The sequence below is a fragment of the Mastigoproctus giganteus genome, chromosome 5, assembly GCF_048544385.1.
Source record: "Mastigoproctus giganteus isolate SK-2022 chromosome 5, ASM4854438v1, whole genome shotgun sequence".
NCBI lineage: Eukaryota > Metazoa > Arthropoda > Arachnida > Uropygi > Thelyphonidae > Mastigoproctus > Mastigoproctus giganteus.
In genome coordinates this window covers 233,684,660-233,704,131 of record NC_143579.1, presented here as the reverse complement: position 1 = coordinate 233,704,131, position 19,472 = coordinate 233,684,660, and the positions used below count along the sequence as shown (strand labels likewise).

General features: G+C 37.8%; 1 protein-coding gene across 1 annotated transcript in view; it reads left to right on the top strand.

Moving 5' to 3' along the window:
* Nucleotides 1-19,472, top strand: part of LOC150086286 (spermatogenesis associated 6-like protein) — a 168,659-nt gene that overhangs the window by 111,785 nt on the left and 37,402 nt on the right. The window contains exon 7 of the mRNA XM_090374849.1: nucleotides 7,623-7,734. Coding sequence (XP_090230975.1) covers nucleotides 7,623-7,734 — 112 coding nt within the window. The remainder of the gene's footprint in view (nucleotides 1-7,622; nucleotides 7,735-19,472) is intronic.

Below are 19,472 nucleotides of genomic sequence, written 5' to 3'. Positions count from 1 at the left end.
ATACAGCCAACACGCTTGATCTTTTTCTCACAAACAACCCTTCTAAGTACACGGTCGAAGTGAGTGGTCCTTTAGGCACCTCAGATCACAACTTGGTGATTGTTTCTTCTCCAATGGAGTCTTTATCTCATGGCTATTCCCAACCTCATTTTGTTTGGCATTACAAGAATTTCAAAGCGGGATGACCTGTAAGGTTTCTTTTCTTCTTTTCCTTGGTCGAACTATTGTTTCAAAATGTCTGATGTCAACGTTTCCTCAGATCGTGTCAGCAAAATTATTCTTGTAGGAATGTAATCCTTTATCCCATACTCCACTTTAAAATCTCGTCCTTTATTGGAAAACCTCGTTTTCCAATAAATGTGCTAAGAGGTCGTTCAGGAGAAGAATGTTGTATATCGTAATTGGCTCATTTCCAATTCTTCAGTTTCATTTTCTGCCTACACCAAAGCTCACAACAATTGTAAAGCAGTTATTAATCAGTCCAAACTAGATTTTGAACAGGCCAAGAGTAGAAAACTTGCTTCTTGCCCTAATGGTAGCCTAGCATTCTGGTGTCTCTTGCCAAAGCTATTGGCCGCAACTTTTGCCCATCTCTGCTCCCACCTCTGTCAAAACCAGATGGTTCTGTTGTCACTTTGGCCAAGAATAAAGCTGACCTACTAGCATCCCATTTTTCTTCCAACACATGTATTAATGATCTTGGTAAAACACCTCCCACGATTCACAACACGCTCCATTCAATGCCTCCTGTGGTCTTCTGTCAAAAGGCTGTCAGAAGGATTTTGACGAATCTTGATGCTAAGAAAGCTCCAGGTCCCAATGGTATTTCTCCACTTGTTCTCAAAACCTGTGCTCCAGAACTTACTTCTGTTCCGTGCCACTTTTTTTCACTTTCTTATTTCCAAAGATGTTTTTTTTCTTCTGTTTGGAAATTTGCTCATATGCAGCCAGTTCCTAAAAAGGGTGACAAATCCCTACCATCCAGTTATCATCCCATTGCAATTACTTCTACTAGTTCTAAAGTAATGGACAAATCAATTAACCGCCAACTCTTAAACTACCTAGAAACCTTTCATCTGATCGACGATCGCCAGTATGGATTACATCAGTGACGATCCACTGGTGATATTCTGGCTTGTTACCCATTTATGGACAAATTCAATGGAAAGTTCGGTGAAACACAAATAGTTGCTCTTGACATCTCAAAGGCTTTCGATCGTGTTTGGCCTGAAGGTGTCCTAAACAAGCTTCCTTCTTATGGTTTGCCAACTGTTTTAAGTAATTGGTTATCCAGTTTTCACTCTGATCGCTTACTGAGGGTGATGGTAGATGGCTCTCTGTCTTCTAACTTCCCCACTAATGGTGATGTCCCCCAAGGTTCAGCTCTTTACCCCACTCTTTTCCTCTTGTATATTAATGACCTTCTTCCATTGACTGGCAATCCTAGTTTTGCCGATGATAGCACATTACATTCCAGTTTCCATTTTGAGAAACCTTACCCTGCTCAATCAGCTTCAACTTCTCAAATATCCACTATCAATTTCTTAAATGCCAATCTCCAGATAATTCTCCAGTGGAGCAAAGACAACTTAGTTGATTTCAAACTCAGTCTTGTTTTATATCTTGCAAAAAGGATTCTTCTGCTTCTAATGCTTATATTTGGTGACACTGCAATTTCTAGGCAAGTTGATATATCTCTTTTGGAGATTACCTTGACTTCTAATCTGTCTTGGCACAAGTACATTACAAATATTGCTTACCTTGCATCTAAAAAACTTGGTTTTCTCTTTCGCTCTCAGTGTTACTTTTCTTCCAAACAGCTGTTCACTCTGTATAAATCGCAAATCCGCCCTGCCATGGAATATTGTTCCCACATCAGGGGTGGTGCCCCCAAAACCTCTCTCAGGCTTCTAGATTCCTTTCAGAAGAGGCAGTTAGATAAATTAATGACTCATCTTTAACAGAGTCTCTGTTAAAGATGCTTTAACAGATACTTCCATAGGCACTGTTTTTCTGAATTGGCTTCTATAATTCCTGCTCTCTCTTTCCAAATACGTGCCTCCACCGGCCAACACCCACTTACTGTTTAACTTCAAACTCACAGAACCAACTTTTCATTATCCTCGTTTATTCTTTCAACTGCCGTTTTCTGGAACAACCTTCCTTCATATGTCTTTCCTGAAAATTACAGTCTACAGAAGTGCAAGTTTAATGTCAACAAATATCTTCTCTCGTCTTCTTAACCTCCAACCCAGGCACTGTACTAAGTACTGTAGGTTCTAGTACCTCTTGTGTTTGGGGTTTTCATAAAAAAAAAAAAAAAAAAATTATAAATATATTACAACCCCTTCTCTCTTCTGTCTCCTGTCCATCCTTTCTGTACACATTGTACTCCCCGAATTTCACTTCTGCATCCCTTATATCTGAGTGACACCACATTTCTGATGTTCCTACAATATCCACCTTAAATATCTTAACCAGCACTTCAAATTATTCAAATTTATTTACTATACTCCTAGCATTGGTATACATGCAAGTATACATGCACCTATTCTTACTGTTAGTTACTTTAACTCAGCCCATGTATTTACTTGTTTTGTGACTCCCAGCAGTTCTTGAAATGCACAGAAACTTGCTTTCCGGGTCGCTGCTTATTCCAATAGAAACAGTGCAAAAATCATTTCCACCTCTTCCTGCAGCTACTGATAATCTATTAGTCTGTGAGTCCCCCCAAGCTAGCAGTTTTCCGACCCACCTAACATTGCCTCGATAGCATCAGCAAATATTCTTGCGTCCTTTCTATTTAAGTGTATCCCATCCCTGTAGAAGCAAATTCTCCTGTTAAAAAGCACAGAACATGCTGAGAAAATTTTTACTCCACGTGCCCTGTATGCCTTTATGAATGGGATCTATGAAATTATATTAAGGGAGGCAGCAAAGGAGGCAAGAAAACCCTTAACCATTATTATGAGAGTAACTTTTGATTCAGGGGAGTTTCCTATGAACTTGATGTTCAAATGTATCCCAAATTCTTAAAGGTTCTTAAGATGACTTGAGTAATTGCGGACCTGTTAACTTAATTTATTTTCCAAGGAAAATAATGTAGTCACTGGTTAAAGAAGTAGTGCAGGACCATCTAGACAGGAAAGCAATTATATTGCAATCACAGCATGGATTTGTTACCGGGCAATCTTGTCTGACCAATTTGATTGGATACTATTATGCAGTAACCAAAGACACTGGGATTGACACTGGGATTTTAGGAAAGATTTTGATATTGTTTCACATAAAAGGCTGCTGTATAAATTGGAGCATTGTGGAATTAAGAACAAAGTAATGATATGGTTAAAGAGATGGTTGAGCAGGAGAAGACAGTGAGTTGTTATTAGTGGACACTGCTCTTTATCGACTGATTTTAATAGTGCAGGCCCCCAGACTTCAGTGCTGGGCCCATTGTTGTTTCCTGTGTTTATTGATGATATTGAAGAAGGTATATTAAGCTTAATATCTAAGTGCACAGATGATATAAAATTTGGGAGGGTGGTTAATGATAGTAATCAAGGTAAGCTATTAAATGACCTAGAAAAATTTGGCAGATGGGCTGAGAAATGGAAATTGAAGTTTGACATTGGCCAATGCAAAGTACTGCATATGGGTAGCAGTAATCACAGATTAACTTACGATCTGTGTGGTACTGCGCTCAGGTTGGTGAAATTGAAAAAGTCCTAGGGGTAATTGTGCTGTCAGATGTGATGTTCTCTGAGCAGTGATATACAGAGACTTTGCTAGCAGGATAATGACGTGATTATCCCATTATACTAGGCAGTGGTTAGGCTGCATCTTGAATACTACATATAGATCTGAATGCCTCATTTTAGGAAGGATGTAGATCTGCTGGAATGTGTGCAGAAAAGGGAAAAGGCAACAAGATTGATGAAGGGATCAAAAGGGTGGTCTTAACAAGAAAGGCTTCAGTTCTGTAAATTGCAGCATCTCCAGGTGCTGCAATTTACAGAAGAGCAAGATGATCTGATTGAATGTTAGTTTTTGAATTGATTGAACAAGCTCAGTGTTGATGCATCCATCCTCTTGCTCAGGCTTCATGCATGAGGAGGCATAAATTCAAATTGAGAGTTGCAGGATAGATATGTAGAAGTTTGTATTCAGCCCAGTGGGTAGAAGTTGATTATTAGAATGAACATCCATCTGGTGTTGTGGAGAAATATACAATTATTAGAAGGGATGGACAGGTGATTTGGTAAATTTTCTTCGGCTGATGCTTTATAAGCTTTTTTTTTTTTTTTTTTATGTGAACCCCAAACACGACAGATATTAGAACCTATAGTACTTAGTACCGTGCTTGGGTTGGAGGTTGAGAAGACGAAAGAAGATATTTGTTGACATTGGACTTGAATTTCTGTAGATTGTAATTTTCAGGAAATACGTATAAAGGAAGGTTGTTCCAGAAAACAGCAGTTGAATGAATAAATGAGGAAGATGAAAAGTTGGTTCTGTGAGTTTGAAGTTGGACAGTAAATGGATGTTGGCTGGTGGTGGCACATGTTCGGACTGTTTTGAAAGAAAGAGCGGGAATTATAGAAGCCAATTCAGAAGAACAGTGCCCATAGAAGTATCTGTAGAAGAGGCATGCAGCAGAAACAGTACGTCTATGAGAAAGCGAGTGGAGAGACTCTGTTAGAGATGAATCATTAATTAACCTAACTGCCCTCTTCTGAATGGAATCAAGAAGCCTGAGAGAGGTTTTAGGAGCACCACCCCAGATGTGGGAACAATATTCCATGGCAGGGCGGATTTGCGATTTATACAGAGTGAGAAGCTGTTTGGAAGAAAAGTAACGCTGAGAGCGAAAGAGAAAACCAAGTTTTTTAGATGCAGAGGAAGCAATATTAGTAATGTGCTTGTGCCAAGAGAGATTAGAAGTCAGGGTAATCCCCAAAAGAGATATATCATTTTGCCTAGAATTTGGAGTGTCACTAAAGATAAGCATAGGAGCAGAAGAATCCTTTTTGCGAGATATAAGACAAGACTGAGTTTTAGAAGGGTTGAAATCAACTAAGTTGTCTTTGCCCCACTGGAGAATTACCTGAAGATTGGCATTTAAGGAATTGGTAGCAGATTTTCGAGAAGTTGAAGCTGATTGAGCAGGACAAGGTTTCTCAAAATGGAAAGTGGAATGCAATGTGCTATCATCGGCAAAACTATGGATGGGATTTCCAGTTAATATAAGAAGGTCATTAATATACAAGAGGAAAAGAGTGGGGGAAAGAACTGAACCTTGGGCGACACCGGCATTAGTGGAGAAGTTAGAAGACAGAGAGCCATCTGCCATCACCCTCAGTGAGCGATCAGAGAGAAAACTGGATAACCAATTACTAAAAACAGTTGGCAAACCATAAGGTGGAAGCTTGTTTAGAAGACCTTTATGCCAAACACGATTGAAAGCCTTTGAGATATCAAGAGCAACTATTTGTGTTTCACCGAACCTTTCCATTGAATTAGTCCATAAATGGGTAACATAAGCCAGAATATCACCAGTGGATCGACACTGACAGAATCCATATTGGCGATCGTTGAACAGACGGAAGGTTTCTAGGTAGTTTAAGAGTTGTCAGTTAATTGATTTCTCCATTACTTTAGAAAGAGCAGAAGTAATTGCAATAGGACGATAATTGGATGGTAGGGATTTGTCACCCTTTTTTGGAACTGGCTGGATATGAAAAAATTTCCAAGCAGAAGGAAAAACACCTTTGGAATAAAAAAGTGAAAAAAGGCGGCAAAGAATAGGAGTAAGTTCAGGAGCACAGGTTTTGAGAACGAGTGGAGAAATACCATCAGGACCTGATGCTTTCTTAGCATCAAGATTCGTCAAAATCCTTCTGACATCCTTTTGACGAAGACCACAGGAGGCATTGAATGGAGCGTGTTGGGAATGGGAAAGCTTGCTTTCTTAGATCATTTTCCACTACTAATACTAATTTCATTAAATTTCATCATATCTTTTTAGAATACCATATAAAAATAATTACAAAATATTAAATTTAAAGGAAAAATTTTTTTTTAACTTATCTAAAGTTTAATGGATGTATTTACTACCTGACTTATATCTTTCAGATTGAAATTTTATATATTGCTCATATGGATACGATTTCCTGAGTTACATAATGGAATGAAATTTTGTCAGCAGTAATTGCATAAAAAATAAAGAAAATTTCAGATCACTAAATCAAAATTACGAAGTAATTTACACTTAATTCTACATAAGGTTTGAGCTGAAATTGTGAGCTTTATTGGATACCAAGCGATTTGTATTACACTGTGTGTAAAGTGCAGATAAATTGGGCTCTGTACTCAGCCACTCTCAGTCTTGTTCTGACAATGACGAATTCCACTTTGAAGTTCATTATCAAGTCTTGAAAAATGCATCTGAGAACACTGAAGTGCCTACTCTCACAGTATTGCTCTAACTCATTGTTAGAATAAATTTTCCAAAGTGGTTGAGTACAGTCTGCTTCATTTATTCCTTAAACATTAAATTTATTATAAATTGCTTGGTATCCAAATGATCTTACAGTTTAAGCTCAAGCCTTTCATATAGTTAAGTGTGATGTATAATTATTATTATTATTATTATTATTATTAGCCATATGGTGTAAGGAAGCTTGAGGCTTATGCTTCACCAGCCAAAAAAAATTTCCAAGTTACCCTGTGTATGTATGAGAAAGAAAGAGAGAGAGAGAGAGAGAGAGAGATAGAAATAGAAAGGAGTCACCATGAAAGAAAAGAATGATGATATTCAGCTCAGGACTCTGAGTATGCCAAGCCCATACTCACCAGATGTGAGCCCCTGGGATTTAATACTTTGTAATTTTGCTTAGCAATTTGGAATATCCCACGTATGCTTTTCACATAACAGTTACAAGTTTTCAATTAATACTATTAATATAAATAGAAAAATACATTCAGAAAAAAATCTAGTGTTAATCTTAATGAAAAGCTTTTAATGTTTTAAAAATAAAAAATAAATTTTCTGTTTATATTCTGGGAAGATCATAAAGTCAGAAAAGTTCATACAAGATAGAGAGAATACACGAACATCACTACATTTAGTAGTCATGTGGGCTTGAACCATGGTCATTCAAGCACATGTACTTCTGTACCCTTGCACATAACTTTGGCAGTCCATAACGATAGAAATTTTATTAAACCTTTTGTCATTTACATGAAAAGCCATAAATGTTTTGAATCACAGTCTACTCAAAGAGCTTGTGCTACTGCACTATCAATCCTGACTACATCAAGCCTGTGTAGGTATAATTATTATCCTATTTTCCAAAGGTTCCTTAAAAGTTTTCTTGAAAGGTATTAAGTTTGCTACTGTTAAACAAAGTGGTTTTTGAGAACAGAAAGGCTTTAAAAAAAGTGGGAGTCAGAATAATCTCCTTAGATAGCCAAAAGGTTAAATAACAGTTTTAATTATGGCTATTTATTACTTAAATAGTCCCATGGATGGTTAAAGACATCCCCCCATTATTGTTTTTTAAAAATTGAAGTGTTTGATATTCTTTTTATTCATTATGATATTCTTTTTTTTTTGTCCCTAGGCAGATCATAAACTCATCTCCAGAACACCTGGCTATTCATTTGAAGATCATATTTGTAGAAGAAAGCCTTTCAGTTATTCATCTTCTCCCTTTTATAAGGATAACCTCTGGGGTATTCTTGTTTTTTAATTGAATTTCTATTGTATAGATTGTAATTTTTTTTATTCATTAGTTTTATTATTATTATTAGGTTTACTTCACAAAATTTTTTATATTTTTTTTTATTTTTGCCTTTTTGCCTATAATATTTAGTAGTCCCTTTCAGGAAGAACCAATGACGATAACATTAAGTGTGATGAGAGTGTTTCCCAAATAAATAACAGTTTTAGACTGTTGTTTATTTGGAAAACTGATAAATTTTATTTATTTTCATTTAATCTTTTTTGTATTCATAATTTTATTGCTAGCTAATACAGATTTTCCATTTAGAGATTGCCCCCAGATATGTTGTGCAAATTCAAAAATTATTTTAAATCTGCATTTAGATAGCAAACCAGAAGTCACCCACCCAAATGCAAAAAAATATATATATTTAACATTGATTTACAAGTGGGAATTTTGCCTTGACAGAAGGGATTATTAGATTATTATTACTTTTTATTATTATTATTTATTAGATTTACTTTATTATTATTATTTATTAGGTTTACTTTATTATTATTTTTATTTATTAGGTTCACAAAAATTTCTTCTATTTTTTTATTTTCTCTAAATACCTCTGAGTTTCCTGTCTTTACAGACCCCTCTCTCCTGACATACCTCTTTTTTCAGCTTCCACTGAAATTCTCTTAAATTTTTGCCATCCTTCATCTAAAGTCAAGTTGTCGTCAGAAGTACTATTTAATTTTTGAGCAGGAAGGTTTCTATATTTAAAAGTTTTTACGAATGTGAGAGCATTTCAATTTTTGTTAGTTTTAATATTTTATGTTCCGTAATTTAAAATAGCAAGAGCTTAAAATGCTGAGAATTATGACAGAAAATATATGCTTTAGTCAAGGCTTAATAAAAATGGCACTCACCTCAGTGATCCGTTATAGTTACATGAATTGTGAAAAAGGGGAGGGAAGTACTCTAATTAAAATATTAAACCCAGAAGTTAAGAATCATAAACTAGAAATTGTAAATTAAAGAATTAAGCCTAGAGGAGGGAGAGGTGCACCACTTCATCCTCTAGTTGTCAATTATAGTATTTAAAAAGTTATGGAATATTAAAATGGGGGATAAGGCCAATAGATGTGAACGACGGACTTTCGTTGTGATCATCTTCAGTTGGCACTAGGGTAAGATAAGGAACGGAGAGTCGCTGTAAATCTTGAGTACCCAAAATGTTTTGCTGAACACATGGTGTTTTAACTCGTGCAAGATTCCAAATGGGGGAAAAAGAAACTGGAAGTTTTGTGTTTAGGATGTCGAAGTTGGTATTAAGATGGCACCTTTCTATTATGAGGGTTTCGTATTGAAGGAGCTTATATCTTGAATTTAATTTAATGATAGTGATTGCCGCGTCAACTGAGGAATTATAGTTGTAAGTGCACATGTGCTGGGAGAGCTCCATATTTCCTTGATATGTTCGAAAGCTATTAACATGATAGTATTCACTCAGTATGAATTGTTGAGCAGGCTTCCATCCTGCAGTGGGTTGATAATGGCTGCAGTTTACCTTTTTTATGCGCGTGTGTTTACAGTGGTGGATAATCCAAATTTGTTGGTGGTGCTCCCGATGTAACACGCATTGCAGTCAGACCGGCATTTAATCAAATAAACTATATTATTAATATCTTTCATGTCATATACGTGGATTTCTTTGTATTTGCTAAAGTGGGTTCCTAATTATTATTATTATATTATTATTATTAGCCATATGGTGCAAGGAAGCCTGAGGCTTGGTTATGCTGCACCAGCCAAAAAAAAAAATTCCCAAGTTACCCTGAGAGAGAGCAAGAGTCAGAAGTAGAAAGGAATCACCAAGAAAGAGAAGAATGATGATATCCAGCTCAGGACCCTGGGTGTGCCAAGCCCACAAGATGTGAGCCCCTGGGGTTAATTTGTTATAAGTAGGAAAAATTAAGGAAATATCTTAATGAAGGTTTGATGTAGATGTCTAGCGATCTGACAATGGTAAGGGAAGATGACGCAAATATTTGAAATGTTAGATTTTTTTATAACGGAATTGTTAGAATTATTAATCTTATCCTAGGCACCTCCATAGCCAGGTGGACAGGAGCAGCAGTGCGTAGCACATGCTTCTTGATTAGACTGGGGTTTGAGTCCGTGACCACCAAACCACTGCATATCCCCGGAGCAATATGGCCTTAGTTGCTAATGCTCCTAAAAACCAAATAACAACAATAATCTTATCCTTGATTGCTGAAATAGTTTGTTGAATTAGTTTGATGGGGTATTTTCTGGCTGTAAATTTTTCTGTAAGATATTTTAGCTCAATAGCCAGATAATCCTGTGAATGGCAGTATTTTTTTTACTCTAAGGGGGTGATGCGAATGGAAGTGTAGATATTTACCTGTGTTTGTTTTTTTCCTGTAGATTTTCGTACTTAGCCTGTTATTTAACTTATATATGGACAGGTTGAGAAAATTAATTGTGTTATTTGTTTCTACTTCCAAGATGTATTTTAATCTGGGATGGATTGAATTAAACTTGATAAAGAGATTATCAATGGTAATTTTGTCTCCGATTATTAGGATATCATCGGCATAACAGATATAAAGTTTAATACCTGCCCAGAATGGTTGAAGAGTTTGATGCTCTATGGTAGCTAGGTATATTTCAAATAGGGGGGCTGATATTCCGAGAACCACAGGGAGTCCGAAAATTTGTTCGTACACCTGATCTTGAAAATAGAAATGTCTAGTTCTAATTAATACAGTAATGAGTTCTAAAATGCTATCAATGTTAAGTGATGTGCAGCTGGTTAAGGTATTATCCGAAATTAAAAGATCACTTAAAGGCTTGTAAAGTGTAGTCTAGGTTGACATTGGTGTATAAGGATACCACATTGAAGGAAGCTAACAAATCATTTCCAAAGATCGTAATGAAGTTTATCCATTCAAAAGCGTGGCATGTGTTAGAAACGTGAAATTTAGAAATTTTCATGAGAGGAGAGATGATCTTTACCAGGAAAGATGATAAATTTGCAAAAGTAGATTTGCTCTAAGAAATAATCGGACATAAAGGATGATCAGTTTGTAAAGTTTGATGATACCAAACATATGGGATAAAATGTTATTACAAATACCTATTTGTTGTAAAATGCATAAGTTTATTTCATGGTTTGCTCTTAGCTTCCTAAGTAAGCACTTACAACCATTAATCCCTCAGTTGACGTGGAAATCACTATCATTAAATTAAATTCAAGCTATAAGCTCCTTCAATATGAAACCCTCATAATAGAATGGTGCCATCTTAATACCAGCTTCAACGTCCTAAACACCAAACTTTCAGTTTCCTTTTCCCCCATTTGGAATCTCATGCGAGTTAAAATACCACGTGTTCGGCAAAACATTTCGGGTACTTAAGATTTACAGTAACTCTCTGTTTCTTATCTTACCCTAGTGCCAACTGAAGATGATCACAACGAAAGTTTGTCATTCACCACTATTGGCCTTATCCCCCATTTTAATATACCATAACTTTTTTAGTACTATAATTGACAACTAGGGGATGACATGGTGCATCTCTCCCTCCTCTAGGCTGAATTCTTTAATTTACAATTTCTAGTTTATGATTCTTAACTTCTGGTTTTAATGTTTTAATTAGAGTACTTCCATCCCCATTTCACAATTCATGTAATTATAATGGATCATTGAGGTGAGTGCCATTTTTATTGACTAAAGCATATATTTTCTATTTTATGTTCCTTGTTTTTGGCAGTAATTATCATTTTTAATTTGCTCAGCACAAAGATAATAGTTGCTTCAAATTTCAAATCCTCTAGTATACCAAAGGATATATGATTAAGCATATATTATTAAGCATATATGATTTTCACAAAATTTTAGTGGCTTTTTACCATTATTATTAGGTTTACCTTTCTCTCCATATTTTCCTACAATATCTGTTGTAATTTTTATTTCCTATCCTGCTGTTTAAATCTCCAACCAGTACTATTTATTTGTTTTATTAGAATCTACTGCTCTCTCTAAGATATTAGAAGACTTTTCTGTCTCATCTTTTCTTGAACCTGCAACTGTTTCTTATGTATAAATAAATTTCATCATGCCACTTTCTATTTTAAAATTTGTCCACAATAATCCTGTTGAATAATTATTTTTTGGTCAGTTAAATATTTCTAATTATTCCTAATTGAGTTAGAGAAGGACATTGTGTTATTTTACAATTTTAACATTGAGTTTTTCCTTTTTCTTTTAAAAAAAATAGCAAAACTGTGTTAAATTTGCAATTTTTTAAAAATTCTGTCTATTTCTTATTGCAAATATGGCTGTGATAAACATCTCAGAATTGTTTGCCATAATTGCTTATGTAGCCATAAAAAAATCAAATTTTAATCTGTAAGGTTTTATTTTTATTATTAAAATGAAAAACTTTCTGAATAAAGTTAGCATTAGCATTAGTAGAGGCATATGATGCAAGAAAGCAAGCCTATGCAGCATCAGCCAACAACAAAAAAACAAACACGCTCCCATTTCACCCATCCGTTTGTTCCAAATACCTGTCCAGCGCAGCCTTAAATTCATTTAGGCCATCAACCTCCACAACAAAGGATAGAAGTCTGTTCCACCAGCCAACCACATGCTGGCCAAAGGCAAACCTCTGCATATCTATCCTACATTTGTGTTTCCTCAATTTGAATCCATGCTCTCCCAGGTGATCATTCTGAGCAAGAGGAAGAATCCCATCAGCATTGAGCATGCTCAAACTATTCAAGGCCCTATACATCTCATTCAGATCACCCCTCAATCAGATCGCCCCAGTTTCCAGACACTGTAATTTGCAAAATTAGTGATTAATATCACATTCAAACAACCATTCAAACAAGAAGTCATTAAATGAGGGTTGTGCCAGAAGTTTATCAAATTCTAACAGGGAGCTAAGTGATTTTGTAATAACTGAGAGCAAAGTGGAGGAGAAACTGTTGAAGTTAAACATAAAAAAGGCACCTAGGGTAGACGGGATCTATCCAGTTATATTAAAGGATGTAAGCAAACCCTTAGCCATAATTATGAGAGCTTCCTTGGACTCAGGGGAGGTCCCCTTGGACTGGAGATGTGCAAATGTATCACTAATTCACAAAGGGGGTTCAAAAGGTGACACAAGTAACAATAGACCTGTTAGTTTAACTTGTGTTCCCAGGAAAATAATGGCATCACTGGCTAAAGAATCATTGCAGGATCATCTAGACAAGACTGCAGTAACAGTTAAGACACAGCATGGGTCTTGTCTGACCAATTTGATTGGATACTATGATGTGGTCACAAAGGAACTGAATGCCAAAAATAATTTTGATATCATATACTTGGATTTCAGGAAATCTTTTGATACTATTGCACCTGGAAGACTACTGTACAAATTGGAGAGGTATGGAATTAAGGGTAAGTTGCTACAATGGATAAAGGGATAGTTGAGTAGGAGATGACAGAGAGTGATAATCAATGGACACTGCTCTTCGTGGACAAATGTTATTAGTGGAGTTCCCCAGGGTTCATTGCTGGGCCCATTGTTGTTTTGTATACAGTAAACCCCCGCTATTCATGGGGGTTACTTTCCTGAGAAATGCCGCGAATACTGAGTTATGGCTTCCATAGTAATAAAGGGGTTCCATTCCAAAGTATGAAATATAAAGAAAAACTAGTCTAAAATTTTGTCTATGTATGTATTATATGTACCTTCATAATATGACTATGTACATAGACAGTACATAGTGAAATGCAAGCATATGGCATCGAAATGGAAATAAGAAACAATTTAATATTAAATGTAATATTTATTAGAAATTTCAAACCAGCGTTTTTGCTAGCTAAAAATCTTATCCCGCCAGTGCTATCACTAGTTTCGCTAAAGTGTTGATAAAGGAGTTTTGCCTTTTCACGAATGATGAGTGAACTTAACGGAATTTTATTTTGAGTTCGGTCTTCTATTCACAGATTTAAAGCTTTTTCCATTTTTTCTAATTTAACTTCACGAGTTACAGAGAAAATTTTTGAAGCAATTAGCGTGTTTTCACGGACACTACGGCGCATTTTTTCTTCCGATTTTTTGATTGATCATACCGTTGACTCATTGATTTTATAATGTTTTGCCACTGAGGAGACACTTTCACCATTAGAAATTTTGTCTAATAACTCAATTTTATTCGCTAATATCATCACCTTCTTTGATCTTTTCACATTTCCCTTGTTATTCATAGCCATATTTTTGTACTGGTTAGAAAGAACTTGTCCACAATAAAGTCACTTTCTTCCGTTAACACACTCGAAAAAAGTCTATTTTACACTGCAAAACGGTAGATTTATCACTTTTGTAAGCATATCAATTTATAAATTGATATGCTTACAAAATATATTCAACTTATAAATATCAATTTATAAATTGATAAATTCATTCAATTTATAAGCATATAAATTAAAAGCAAATGACGAAACCTTCCATGACAAGCGCATAACACATACCGAACAAGGATTACCGAGAAACATCCACGTTCGCGATTTTTTCGCCCCTCTCCCCCCACCCACTGAGCGCTGTTTTGACCGGGAAAGATAATTTTAGCCACGCCCATGTTTTTTTATGGCGGAAAATGTTCACAGCGCTTTAAAATTCACATTTTTTTAGGTTTCATTTTATATTAAATCAACGACCGCGAATACAGATACCGCAAATAAGCGACGACAGCGAAACCAAGACGTGTATTGTCTTGCTCGCCGCTTCCACTGTGCTACAACTGATTTTATAATGAATTCTGTGTCCCTCCCCCACTTCCATAAACTTTCCGTGGCTGACTCTCAACTCTTTCTTAATCTTCTTGGACGTCTGACAGCGTTTATCAACTTTAGCTTTTAAAACAAATTATCCCACGAACTTGTGTTTTGGATTAATCGGAAGAAAAGGGAAAGGAAAGAAAATTTATATTTTTTTTATTTATTATTTTTTTATTTTTTTATTTTTTTTCCAAAAGATAGATACAGACATCCCGTTTATCCGAACTATAATCGGTAAGGCGAATTATCATGGAGAAAACATTTGTGTGCCAGGATAAGAGGGAAAATCAATCCCAAGATGCCCCTGAAGTCGAGCTGTTGGATGAGACTGAGTACCACCAGCCTACCCCAACCTCAAAGAAAAAGTATAAGAAAACGGTTGTACCCAGTTCTGATCGTGAGACACGGAGTCAATCCGAACTAAAGGAATCGCAGGGAAACAACAACTCGCAAATTCTCCCAGAGAACGACTGAGCAAAGCAAGCAGAAAAAAGTAATGATGGCCCAAACAAACAGCAATCATTTGTATCCTTGGATCCTACCGTACCACAGGGTACAGTGTTGGAACAGGTACTTGTCTTGAGGACAAAACTAGAAACTCTTATGAAAGAGCCAACCAGCCGGATTAATACTTCCCTTCGCGGCGATATTGTCGCTTTATGGAGCCAGTTAGAGACAATCTTTCTTACAGAGCATCTGGAACAGGAAAAAACTAAGGCAAAACTTGATGCCTTACTAGAAGAGAGAGATAAAACGCCACAGCGTTCTCACTCCTATTCCGATGCCTTGAGGATTCCAACACCATCAACAACAGCGGGAAAGAAACCAATCACAAAGAAACCACTTCTACCAACGCCGAATATAGTGATAGTCCGGCCAAAGGATACAGAAGAAACCTGTACTAGTGAGGACATAAAAAACAAGATAATAGCCAACATGAAAGAGGACTTAAAGCAAACAAGAATTAAGGGAATTAGAAAGATGAGAAATGTGGGAGTGGTAATTGAAACAGAGAGTGAAAAAGAAGTTCAAAGCATCATTAAGAATCCCAAGATTGAAACCCTTGGACTGAAAGCTGAGCCACCCAAAAGAAAGAGACCGTCCATAGCCATTTTTGACGTCAGTAAAGAAATCTCACCACAACACCTAGCAGAAGAAATATATCAGAGGAATTTGCGAAACACACTTCCTGATGCGGAATCGCACAATCTAGTAATACCAAGATACTCTACTAAATCCAGGAATGGCGCAAGTACAAACTGGATCGTGGAGCTCTCTCCAGAAGCATGGCAGATGATAAAGAATCAAGCCAGGATCTACATTGAATGGAGAAGCCACCACTTCCGCGAGCATATAGCCGTGCCCAAATGCTTTAGGTGTTGCAAATACGGCCACACCTCCCACACATGCATGCAAACCACCCCCACCTGCGGTCACTGCTCTGAGAAAGGGCATGATTACAATGCTTGCCCCAGCAAAGCCAAGGAGCCAGTTTGCATAAACTGCAAGTCACCGAGAATAGACTGCAACCATTCAATCAGGGATCCCAAGTGTCCAACCTACATAAAAGCCAGAAGTTTATACCAAGGACGAATCAATTATGGGGACACGTATTAAAAAGTTTAACACTACTATGATTAAGTTCTTTCAAGTAAATGCGCAGAGGGCCAGAGCAGTGGCCGACCAAATCCATGTCAAAGCGGAAGAAGAAAATGCTGATATTGTCATACTCCAGGAGCCATATGTGAACACAAAGAGTGTTAGGGGATATCCCCTGAACTACAAGATAATTCAGACGGATGTAGACACCCCCTGGGCGGCTATCCTAATCAGGAACCAACATATTACTGCTACCAGAATTACACAACTTTGTACGGCTTGGGCTGCCTGCGCCCACATTATTACAGCCTTGGGCGCCTTTTACATTGTCGCACTATATTGTAGGCCCGGAGAAGAAATCACTTTTGCAATTAATTACTTACAACACCTCCTTGATGTACTACCGAATCAAAAGATAATAATTGGTGCAGACGTAAACTGCCGCTCGCCAACCTGGTTTAGCACAACACCGGACAGACGGGGTACCAGGAACGGCCAACTTCTTGAGGAGTTCCTCATTGGCTCCCAGATCTCAGTCCTTAATCAGCCACACCAGCTTCCGACCTTTTGTAACACTCTTTGGGAGTCCACGATTGACATCTCTCTTGCTACAGGAAGTATTGCACCTTTCGTAATCAACTGGAGGGTGCAAGACTCATGGACAACATCAGATCACCGTGTAATAACCTTTCAAATTACCAGAACTCTAACAAGAACACCACCAATCAAGCAACTCCATAACAGATTTGCCATAGGTAAAGCAGACTGGGAGCTCTTCAGGAACATGTTGACTGCAACGGTAGAAAATAACCAAGAGATGCTGGACCAGTGGAGTGATCCTGACTCATGCCAACGCAAGGTAACAGAAATTATTACAAGTGCCAGTGCAACAGCTATAAAAAGAAAAAATCCACTGCCTGGTGCAGTTCCCTGGTGGACACTTGAGATTCAGCAACTAAGGAGAGAAGTAATTAAAAGAAGGAAAGACTTCCAAAGAGCATGGAGGACCTGGCCAGCTGCAGAAGTTGAAGTGCTTAGGCAGCACTACAGAGATGTCAGGAATCATTATACAGAAACTATCAAGAAAAGTAAAAAGAGATCATGGGAGGGCTTGGTCTCCACAACAGGAAATGCTAACCCCTGGGGGGTGGTTTACAAAGTCACCATCAACAAACTCCCCAGAGGCGAAGTCTTAACATCCACTCGGACACTGCAGGGTGTACTCACCACAACTTGGGAGCAATCAATGGAAAATATTCTCGGCGTTATTTTCAAGGACCCAGCTATACCAATCCAACAAGAACAGCACTAATTGTGCCAAGAAAACCAGAATTATGACACATCACAGCAGGAGCCCCCTTTCTCACGGGAGGAGCTCCTAGTAGCTGTCGCAGGGGTCAAACCCAAGAAATGTCCAGGCTTAGATCTGATCGAGCCGGAAATTGTTAAAAAGGTAGCTGAATATGCACCGAAGCTTCTGCTGGATCTGTTTAACTGCTGTATGGAAGCAGGAAAATACCCAACTGAATGGAAGACAGCAAATATTAAGTTAATTTTGAAGAACCCAACCAAACAGCCAGAGAATCCAGACTCGTATAGACCCATTGCACTTCTATCAGTGGTGAGTAAACTATACGAAAGATTACTGCATAAAAGAATTTCCCAACACTATGAAGCAGCAGGACTACCGGCGGTGAACCAATATGGGTTCAAACCAGGTTCCTCCACGATAGATGCATTGAAAAACCTGCTCACTGCAGCGAGGGAATGCAGCAGGAAATACTTCCTCCTGATCTCCATCGACTTCGCCGGGGCATTTGACTCACTCTGGTGGCCAAGTGTCCTCGGTAGGCTGAGGGAGGCCAGGCTGCCAATTAATCTATTCAACACTATAAAAGATTACCTATCACAGAGAAAGGTCGAGATCAATACCCCGTACAAGAATATAGTAAAAGAGATCTACAGAGGCTGTCCGCAGGGGTCTGTGCTGGGCCCATTGCTCTGGAACATTGTCTTCGATGAGTTCTTGAGAATGGACCTAGGAGAAGTCAAATCCCACGCTTTTGCAGATGACCTGATCCTTACAGTGGAAGCAAACTCAAGAGCTCAGCTTGAGACCCTGGCCAACCATGCCCTTCGACTGCTTCAAACTTGGGCAGCAAAGAACTTTCTCACAATATCACCTGCGAAAACCTCATCCATTCTCCTTAAAGGCTCTCTCGACCTGCGTAGACCACCCCAAATTAAAATTGATGAGAGCACGATAAAATTGGCACCACAGCTCAAATATTTAGGTATTCTCCTAGACAGCAAACTATCCTTTCAGCCACACCTTAAATACATCAGAACGAAGATCAGGAACTACTTGGCCCTGGTGGCCAGGGTCTCACGTAGAGACTGGGGCCTCAACAAGAGAACCCTGGCACTCTATTATAAGACAGTTTTCATACCAGCAATCTCATATGCTTCGGCCATATGGTACGATAAGACCACACTAGTAGTGAATAGAAGAACGCTGGATTCTACCCAGCGATCCATCCTCCGTGCCATAACCCGCGCCTGCAGTACAGTGAGTACACCAGCCTTACAAGTAATAGCAGGAACGCTCCCATTAGACCTAGAAATCGTTAGAACTGGAATGCTCTATTACCTTTCCAAAGGAGTCCCAGTTACCTTCCTGAATTTTACAACTGATCCCACTAATAATAGGAAGGCAGAAAAAGTACGCTTACAGAACCACCTGCTACAGGAGTGGCAAAACAGATGGGCTGGTACCACCAAAGGAGAGATCACCCGCAAGTTTTTTCCACACACAAACAGAGTATACCCGAAATCACCATCATGGTTCTTCCCAGGACTTCATACAACGTACTTAATAACAGGGCATGGCCCCTTCAATGCAAAGCTCGCTGGCTTCAGACTCACAGACAACCCACATTGCATTTGTGGAGAAATAGAAGACTGGAACTATCTTATGTTTGACTGTCCCATATATGAAGACCTAAGATGTATTCTAATCGCAAAAGTGAGATATCTTCCAAAAGGACAAGAATTTCTCCTCCTTGAAACCGAAGAGGATTATAAAGCATTGTCACGATTCGCCCAGGACCTCTTCGCGAGAAGAAGGGTACAAATTGCCATTCACTGAGAAAAAGAAGAAATGCCACTCAACCATGACAACGCAAAGACAAAACTAATCACCAACCAGCATTTCTCCTCTTTAAATGAAAGAAGATTAAAACCGAAAAACTTGATGATAGACTGCAAACACAACCTCAACAACCTGAACTGCAAAGACAGG